Genomic DNA, 10,531 nt, shown 5'->3' on the forward strand with positions numbered 1-10,531 from the left:
ACAGGAAATGCACTGAAAAGAATAAGGATAGGAATTGAAGAAGAATCGAAGACATTTTTGTTATTTATCATATATACCATATAAAAAATGTATTAATGTATAAGCAAGATCATATAGGCAACTGTTTGCACTTAGCCAACCGCCATGACAAAAGTTTGACTGATATGATTCACCAGAATTCCTGCACATTTAATAATCATAATCCATGAAGTGCACAAGCTTAAATTCCTTAACTCCGTTTCCCTCCAAAATTTATTGACATCAAACCTTCAGTACTGAGGCTGAAAGTAACAGTCCTGTCCAAGCTCAATGGTGAAAATAAGACTTTGGTTATCACGCATGCTAGACTATGCAAATGCAAAAGCGCCAAAGAGCCCAGTCATGTAATTGCTCACTTTATAAAATTAAGAGCACCACATCCTATAAACTATATCAATCATCGGAAATTTTTTTATGGAAGAAGAATACTGTTTTCTAACTTTGCAATGATATCATGTGAATTCTGAGAATAAGTTGGGTAACAGATCCCAGAAATCACCACTCTAACTAACATGTATGTATTATTTTAATATGATAACAATAACAAAGCCTTTCTTGTCAAGATGCTAAGAAATGCAACTCTGTGTATCAAGTTACCAGTGAATTTGCATAATTATTCAAATTAACCCCACTCCAACAACAGCATGCCTAAAGCTGAGCTTCCAGTAATCATGAAACCATGTGGCACTGACTGGTTGGTTGCTAGTTTATTCTTAAACTTTCATGCAACCTTTTCTTAATGCAATCCAAAATAACTCATTCAGAATCTCAAATGTAGAATCAGAATCTCAAATGCGTGGAGTCAATACGATTATAGCTTGTTTTGACCCAAGACTAGCTGCAATGTGAGTGCATGTATCCACCTCTTTTCTCCCTAGCATGCATGAAAAACATGAAAGAATCAACAGAAGATAAACTCCAAAAATGCTCTCCTATGATTTAACTAATTGCAAGAAAGACTGTTCTATTGAAATGTCGTAAAAATTAATTCTTCATTCGACCAGTCCCATCTACGCCTTAATCAAAGTATATGCAAAACCAAAAGTACGATATCATGAGTTGGACCTTTGAAACCTGTGTCCTGTATTCTCCTATCCGCTAACACAATGGAAAACTATTTCACACCAACACCCAGCAGTTCGTACATTCTGCTCTTATAGAATGTCATAAGTCACAAGAACTTTACTCAGCTCCGTCAAACAGACACTTTAATATATAACTCACCTCATCCCGACACCTCAAAGTGAAAGTACCATGCTAGATACAGAAGTTCAAGATTATACAGCAATCCGACCAGTCAAGCATAGTAATAGGAAATATGGCATATTTGCGCGCAAATTATGTTTCATATCGAGTCGCAGTCCAAATTTCCAGAAATAAATGTACAAAAGCATGCGCTGTGCGAAACTGCAAATCAAATAATTTACATCCACTAGTTCAAAGTCATCACGCTGATAAACTTTCCATGAAACGTGAGAACCTGCAGTCAATTTTTTTATAATCATCACAAAATTACAATAGGTATCGATAAAGGTTTCAAGGATTCATACTAAGCCTCAACTATCATTGGTTTTCTTAATACGAAAATCTTGACATCAATAGTAGTATAGTAACCAGTTAGCTTTAGGGCTTGAAACTGAATTTGAAATTGGGAAATTAGAGATGAAAGGTTCTTCAAATGCTTTCAAAAGATCTCTGACGGTTTAGTACCCACTAAATTATACATTAATTATTCAATTACCAATTAGGGTTCTTGAGTGGATAAAAATATCGACTTGAGCAATGATTCGAGTGAACAAAAAAGAGCAAGAAATCTCAACACTTACTTAAATAGATCGCTGATGCGATTCGAAGACGATAACGAAGCAGAAGGTTATGAATTTGTGGCGAAAGAGTAAAAGAAAGCCCTAGAAATCATAACGACGACGAAGATAAAGGTAGTAAAAAAAAATTTGGACCATTTCTCGATTTGTGCGTGTCATCCTTGCGCAGGGGCCATGCTAATCTTCTCTCTCGATTTGTGCGTGTCATCCTTGCGCAGGGGCCATGCTAATCTTCTCTGTATCGTTCCAATTTTATCGGATGTCTCCGAAGAGACGCTCCTTGCGCAGGGGCCATGCTAATCTTCTCTGTATCGTTCCAATTTTATCGGATGTCTCCGAAGAGACGCTGCCGTAAGCTGCGCCTTTGTATATAAAGAGCTACTGTTTTCAGCTCGTAGCCAATGTGGGACTAAATCGCACTCCTAAACTTTATTTGAGGTTAGTGTTTTACGATTAAATTGCTTAACCAATTCTAGGGTCCTGGATTTGATGAAAACATAGACTTGATTGATGATTCGAATTGAAAAGAGCAAGAGATGTTAGTATTAAGAACTTACTTTATTGGACAAATTTTTAAAAAAGCCCTATTTGCAAACTTATTCCTCAAAAACGACCACTTTCAACTTTATTTGTCAAAACCAATCTGGTTTCAGCCCCAGGGCTGAAATCAGGTCGATTTTGGCGAAAAAGTTCCCAAACTTAGCAGCCATTTTGTTAAGCTGCAAAACTTCAAGGGACTTGAAGTCCCGTGAAGTTTCAAAGTTCAAAAACTTCACGAGACTTCAAATCCCGTAAAGTTTCAAAGGTAAAAAAACTTCACGGGACTTGAAGTCCCGTGAAGCTGCAGGTTTTAAAAAACATGCACAACAAGTTGTGTGCATGTTTTTTATATACGCAATGTAACTCCTAAATGCATTACACAACAAATATACATGAAATTTTCTTCATGAATCAATCGATTTACATGAATCAAACAATACATACTGAATCAAACAATAATCACGAAAATACACATGTGAACAATAACCAATCTCATATACACTGAATTACAACAATATTCTTAAAATTCAGACATGAATTAAACACGAATCAAACAATACTCACGAAGATCACATATATAAACAATAATTGATCCACAAAAGTATAGTATTTGAAAAATCATAAAAGTTACAAATCAACCCAAAATTCCTCCTCTCATTCCTCTCCCTCTATTCTCCCTTCCCCTCGCTCTTCCCCACCCCCTACGTTCCAGCTGATGAGCCTCGATTATCTGAGTATCTGGTTGTATATGAGGCTGAGAAGTACCAGCTCCATCAGCATGCGAAGTGTCGGATCCATCGTCATCGTCACGTGGCCTACGTCGTTGTGTGTACATTTTCCTAGATGATTGAGACATGTCCTCACGGCCTGCAAACTCGTCGACATGAAACTATGAAACACCTGTGCTATTCTCTGCTTGATCCTGTTGAAGATCCCTAACGTCGTCGGATCCTGAATCTCAAGCATGTGCTCATCAATATCAGCTTCAATGTTATCAAAAGCACGAACCTACGAATTAATAATATATACACAATTTAGCAAATAACATCTTAATAAAAAAATTACTGTTTTAATTTAGCTTAGAAACTTACATAATCTCTCTCGATCATCCTACTAGGGATGTAACTATCTGTCGGTAGGATTTGGCACATGCTGAAAGAGCAAAAATTGCCGTAGCACACGATCGGGGACTTGCATCTCCATAATCTCCTAACAGATCAATGGAACTCTGGCTCTCCACAAGTCGAGACTATCTCGACAGATAGGTGCAAGAGTATGCTTATCGAGCTCTGACGGTGAATAAGGTCTCCACTTGAACTAAAATAAGATAAAACATTTATAAGTATCAACAACAAAACTATAATATTCATAACGACTTGAGATTTATATTTACATGTTCGTGTTGGAGGCCATCAAGCTCATTTCGGTAAAACTCACGATGTCACATTGTTGATTTGTACTTAGCGTACTGCATGTTATACCTATTTAGCATAAAGAATATATGAGTACAAATTCAATATGAATAAAATTGTGTGGACGATTATACTTGTATATCAAAGGAAACTGGCCCTGTAGGTTACAGTTTACAATCAAAGTAGGTCATCCAATATAAATGCGCTCACATGACCAAATCTGTATCAATGTGCAGCATCCCTTGGATTCTTTATTCTGCATCTAGGATACCCTACCCAATTCTCTATATAAGTATGCCAACACTATACTGCCCCATGATAGTGCACTGTATACACCAAAATCCTCTAGCAGTGGCAGCCATCGTGCATGTACAGCCTCGATTATCTGAGTATCTGGTTGTGTATGAGGCTGAGAAGTACCGGCTCCATCAGCATGCGAAGTGTCGGCTCCATCGTCATCGTCATGTGGCCTACGTCGTCGCATGTACATTTGCCCAAATGATCGAGACCTGTCATCGCGGCCTGTAAATTCGTCAACATGAGTCTTATGAAACACATGTGCTATTCTCTACTTGATCCTGTTGAAGACCCCTAACGCTGCCGGATCCTGAATCTCAGGCATGTGCTCATCAATATTAGCTTCAATGTCATCAAAAGCACGGACCTGCGAGTTAAACAATATATACACAATTTAGCAAATAACATCTTAATAAAAAAATTACGGTTTTAATTTAGCTTAGAAACTTACATAATCTCTCTCGATCATCCCACTAGTGATGTAACTATCTGTCGGTGGGTGTGGCAGGTGTCCAACTGATGGTTGTGGGTCACAGTGACCCTTCTACGTGTGACATCCCAACACCAATGCATATACGCGGTATAGTCAACAGCTGTGTCTCTCGTATCCTATATGAAATCCCACCTATGAATCCACCTGTCTATGTAGACCGCACGGAGTACAGCCTAGTCCGTACGATGCGATGTAGGTCTTCGCCTACGATCGATCTGCTCGACAGGATCCGGCACATGCTGAGAGAGCAGAAATTATCGTAGCACACGATCGGGGGCATGCATCTCCACAATCTCCCAACAGATCAATGGAACTCTGTCTCTCCACAAGTCGGGACTATCTTGACAGATAAGTGCAAGAGTATGCAAATCGAGCTCCGACGGTGAATAGGATCTCCACTTGAACTGAAATAAGATAAAACATTTTTTTCAATAGCCTAAACTTGATATTTTTTCAATGGCCCACATTATAGCTTGTTGCGTTATTTTTTATTGGTCTAAACTTGACATTTTTTTCAATAGCCCACAAACGAAGCGCATGGATCAATTTATCATTACTTTCAAATAGATCCCCCTTCTTGAATAAGAAGTCCTCGCCTTGTATATCATCAACGATATTAGTGCCGATAGGAATACTTTCCATCGTGGAGTTATCAATCCATTCTTCTTCATGAAGTTCATCGAGTGGCAGATCCTCTAACACGACATACTCATTATTAGTATAACATCCGTCAATGTGTTGGTTGTCCCCTTCATCACGATCAATCAAACACGTCATGCTATTAATTTGTAAGCCATCCTCTTTATCACCATCCTCGGATTCGATACTTGCATTATCATCTAGATGAGCCGTGTTGGTATCGATATTAGAAGGGCTCACAAACGAAGGACCGCTCACGTATTGTGACTGTGTCCAACCTTCATCTTGTTACGGAGATAAAAAGCCAACGGAGTCAACTTCAAGGTCCTCTAACATGCGAGAGTATATTTCGTCGTGATTCACCGATTTGCCCAAATTTCTCTGATGTTTTTCAATAAATAATTCCACTGAACGCTTCTCGTCATGTAATACTCCAATGAGACCCATATCATAGCCAGTTGAGATTTGAATACCGCTTGTTCTGTTCCCCCCAATAGGATAATTGCAAAATAATATTGAGGCGATACTCACGTGAGTTGGTTGATGTAAGTTTGTGTAAGTCATTAACCAATTCATTAAAAGTAAACGATTTTGATATAAACAATGGTTTCGTGACACCTCCTTCATAAACGGGCATATTATTTTCGAGATAGTTAATCTTCCCATCATATGAACAAAGAATTATGATTCGATCGTTCATCGTTATCTCTGAAGAGTAAAAAGTTCAATATCAATATTAGAAACTCATAATTAGAAACCCATAATTTTAACCATTAAATCTCTTAGATCGATATTAGAAACCCATAAACTTGACATGTTGTTAACTTCACGGTTACAAATTTCGATAATTTTCCCTCTAACTTTATACACAATATTATTTAATTTTTCTTCACAAATTTAATAAATAATTAAAATTTATTTAAAAATCTAATTTTTTACAAGTAATCATCAAGAAATTGTGAGAATATATAAAAATTTGAATTAATTTTTTTAAAGATTTTACCTTAGACGATGCCCTAATTCCGGTAAACTCCGGCGGTGACAATGGCGGTGAGGGCCGGCCGATGCTCCGCGGATTGCCGGGTGAAGTCGGCGGCGATAGGTCGTTAGCGGCCCGGTGAGGGGAGGGGGTGGGGGAGGGGGTGAGGGCCAGGGGTGAGGGGGTCGGGTTCAAGAGGAGGAGAGGGGCTAGGGTTATGGGTCGAGATCGCCTCTGCCTTATATAGGCAGATCGAAAACTTCACGAGACTTCAAGTCCCGTGGAGTTGCAGTTCTCATTTTCCAGAGTCTCGCTTCTCTCGAAAATGAGCCTAAAACTTCACGGGACTTCAAGTCCCGTAAAGTTTAGCAGCTTAACAAAATAGCTGCTAAACTTCATGGGACTTGAATTCCCGTGAAGTTTGGGAACTTTTTTCGTCAAAACCGACCTGGTTTCAGCCTTGGGACTTAAACTAGGTCGGTTTTGACAAATAAAGTTGAAAGTGGTCGTTTTTATGGAATAAGTTTGCAAATAAGGCTCTTTTGAAATTTGTCATACTTTATTAGATTGCTGATGCGATTCAAAGACAATAAGGAAGCAAAAAATAAAAAGTTAAGAACTTGTGGCGAAAGAGAGGGGGAAACCCTAGAAATTTTAACGATGTTGAAGGGGGAGGAAATTAAAAAAAAAATTGGGCCATTTCTTGATTTGAGCGTGTCATCCTTGCAAAGGGGCCACGCTAATCTTCTCTGTATCGTTCCAATTTTATCGGATGTCTCCGAAGTGATGCTATCATGCCTTGCGTTTTCGAATATAAAAACCTATGAATTCAAACTGTAGCCGATGTGGGACTAAACCACATTTGTAGACTTAATTTGATATTAGCGTTAATGATTACATGGCTTAAGATTTCTCTGACTATGCTTTCTATAAGTTTCCACAATTCCACCGGCACAAACACATAGTTTTATATGAGCACTTGACATTCATCGCATTTGGGTAAATACAAATTGCCATTTTTCATATTTTTTATGTATCATTTCGTCACAGTTGCTACAAGAAGAGTAAAACTTTCTACGGAATTTTATTTCAAACCTCAGCTAGCTCGATACATAACTTAACAAACTAATACTCTTGTTTAATTATTTCCTAGTACTCCGAAATGGTAGTCTGAACAAAATAACACCCTGAAGGTCCATTTGCAGGCACCAAAGCCAACATTACAGGACCTTTAGCTCCTTCTTCAGTACCAATTATCCCCATATTAAAATTTAAATCGGTCTTAACAAATCCTGGGTGCACACAATTAACATACATCTGAGGATGCCTCTTAGCAATGATTCTTGTATATGCATTCAGTGCCGTCTTTGATATGCTATATATCGGTACCGTTGTTGGCCATCCACGGGATTCGAGTTTATCATCCTTCATGTCATCCATGAATCTTTTCAGCATATTTTCTATAATTTCTTCATTCAAATTCTCAATGTCGTCGAAGTTGTCTCTTATCTTCTGATTGGGGATTCTCTGATAAGAGTAAATGAAATAGTATGTACATTATATTTTTCATTCCAAGGGAGTTTGTGAAGTCATTGTGTATAGTTTTTGGGTAAATTGCCCCCCAACACACACACACACACACACAAAAAGAACAAAGAAAAAAGGAAAAAAGCCCCACCCCCAAAAAACACACACACAACCAAAAAAAATCTCTATACATTCAGGTGCACTGAACACCCCTCAACTCATTTACTAGCAATTAGCAATCCTGTATTAACATTTTTAAAAAGATAAATTGTAAATAACACCCCGCTTCCTCATGAATTGAGGGGGACTAAGGTCTAGTAAATGAGTTGAGGGATGTTTAGTGCAACTGAAGGTATAAATGAGGGGTTTACAGTTTTTTTTAAATACCTTGAGCTCTCCTCTGAGAGAAGAGAGATTGACAATTCTTGCACCTTCGGTGGAGCATTTGAGAAGAGGAAGGAAAGCTTCTGTCATTCTTTTGCACCCGTAATAATTTGTATCGAAGCATGTCAAGGCATCACTATATGTGCATCTGATGAATCCTTGAACTATATTTGACGCCTTTCCAGAAAGCTGCAATAAGATTAGGAATCATCATTTCATTGTTGTGATTCATAACTGAAAGGTGCATTTACAAATTCTTATTCTATATCACTAATTTTTAGTTAGAACTGACAAAATCCCAGTTATGTCAGAAGTAGTTTTGTTGTCTCTTATTCAGTGATTTACTGATACGTGCACATAACATTCTAGGTGCACATCAACATAAAGAAATTATCTTCCAATTTCATTGATCCAAATCATAGACATGAATCATATACAAAGTTTTCAAGTATCTACCCACGATTCAGCATCAATATTAAGCCCCTTTAACCCCTCAATATCAACCGAAGCCCCAGGAGCCCCTGCATTATTCACCTGCAGACATACACATCAACATTGATTCAAATACACATGTCGACATAATTAAATATTCTCCATATGATACTAAAACTTACCAAAATATCAAGTTTCCCGAACTGAATATCAATGAACTCAACCAAATTAGCTACACTGACAGGATCCTGAACGTCGAGCTGGTGAAATATTATGTTTGAAAAATTCAATTCCCGTCGAAGGGATTGAAGTGCGGATATCCCGTGCATCTCATTTCTTGATGTTAGAACAACTGTAACGCCTTTTTCGGCCAGCTGGCGAGTGATTGCCAGGCCGATTCCTCTGTTAGCTCCGGTCACCACTGCACATAATGTCGCTGAGGTTGGCTGTTCAGGATTTATGCTTCCCATTGTTTGCTGGTTCTTTGTTAGCAAAGGAGAGTATGTGGTAAATTTATAGAGGGGTTTTGGCCTACACATATATTTCAAAACTATGGTATTTTTAAATTTAACCTTCTTTATCTTCATATTTACCAATTTATTCCTCAGGTTACTGTTAGATCTTTTTCTATGGGATTTTCAGGTTTAGGAAGGTAGAAATTTATGAGAGTAGAATATATTATGGCTGCAGTTTTCCACTAAACACACCCTCGTATCACCCAAGGGTCAAAATAATTTTTTTTGGAAATTTCACAAAACTACTTTGAACTTTGGAGTTTCTGCATTACTAGAGGAAGCCACCATAAATTTTCCAACCGCACAAAAGTATCATGAACAACTGAAAAAATATTGTTAAAGATGTCAATGGTTTGCATAAAATGTCTAATTACCTTTGAAAATAAGAGAGAGAAAGGATAATGTATAAAGTATGTAGTGTGAAACATAACAACTTATTCTAATTATAAAGATTCATTCTTGTGAGTATATTTTCATGAAGCTAATAACTATATGGACTAGATTCGAAAAATTCTCATTTGACAATTCTTTGACATGTATAGCTAAAATAGAGTGTTGATTTTTGGATGGAAGAAGCAAGAGCATCATAAGGAATATTCAAATAGAAGATACCTTAATACTTCTCCCTCTAGCTAACCTTTTACTTCTTGGATTCTTCGGAAGAAAGGGATTGATTACTTCATATTCGAATATGACATATATTGCTGAAAAAAACAAATGAAAAAGGAGCAATGTTAGTTTAGATTGACCAAGTCGACCAAAATACTCAGGGATTAATTTGTGGATTAATTTGTGAGAGTTTGTTACCCACTTTTCAACAGGCTGCACTAATGAGGGGAAAGTGAATAATTGGACAATTTTATGGAGGCAGTAATTTTTTGAAGTGGAGGTGATTAGTGTAAAAGGCCTCTATATATAAGCTTTATCTCTTTTTGAGAAATGACGACAGTAAAAAAAATTGATCACCGGAACCCACTAAAATAACTTATCTTCTTTCACCCTCTTTAGCCTTCAAGCAATGGAGCTTGCAAATTTCTACTTTGCTCTTCTGGAAATTGACATGTTTATGCAGAAATATCAAATATTGAATAATTTGGATCTCGAGCTCATGTAATAAAATTTTGAATTTAGGAAATGTTTAGCACTTGTTGTAATAACTGTACGCGTTGCAACTGCATTTATGTGTAACTAAGACATGTTGGATTCGGTCGTAGCTTATAATTGCACATGCAGAATATTTCTAGCTGCAGCCCATGACTTATGCATATTTAGACACTAGTTTTTATGCACGTGCAATACGCATGGTTAAATATTAAAATAATTTATTTTTTTATTTATTTTATTATTATTAATAAGTCAGATTCATTTTGATTATTAGATTTGCTATATTTTTTATTTAAATATTATAAAATCAATGTAATGGATTTTTATGCTAAACTAGGATCAATATA

At 37.1% G+C, this 10,531-nt stretch overlaps 1 protein-coding gene across 1 annotated transcript; it reads right to left on the minus strand.

Moving 5' to 3' along the window:
* Nucleotides 7,372-9,035, minus strand: LOC109823410 (short-chain dehydrogenase/reductase 2b-like). The gene is made up of 4 exons (XM_020389687.1): nucleotides 8,748-9,035; nucleotides 8,590-8,667; nucleotides 8,137-8,322; nucleotides 7,372-7,749 (listed from the first exon to the last, which is right to left on the minus strand). Exons 1-4 carry the CDS (start codon nucleotides 9,033-9,035, stop codon nucleotides 7,372-7,374), a joined length of 930 nt encoding a protein of 309 aa, XP_020245276.1.

Source organism: Asparagus officinalis, chromosome 9 (genome assembly GCF_001876935.1).
Source record: "Asparagus officinalis chromosome 9, Aspof.V1, whole genome shotgun sequence".
NCBI classification, from domain to species: Eukaryota; Viridiplantae; Streptophyta; class Magnoliopsida; order Asparagales; family Asparagaceae; genus Asparagus; species Asparagus officinalis.

Coding starts and splice junctions, on each gene's coding strand:
- LOC109823410 (XM_020389687.1), bottom strand. CDS start 9,035: ATGGGAAGCATAAATCCTGAACAGCCAACCTCAGCGACATTATGTGCA. Junction 8,323..8,589: donor ATATTGATGCTGAATCGTGG/GTAGATACTTGA, acceptor ATCTTATTGCAG/CTTTCTGGAAAGGCGTCAAA. Junction 7,750..8,136: donor CTCTCAGAGGAGAGCTCAAG/GTATTTAAAAAA, acceptor TACTCTTATCAG/AGAATCCCCAATCAGAAGAT.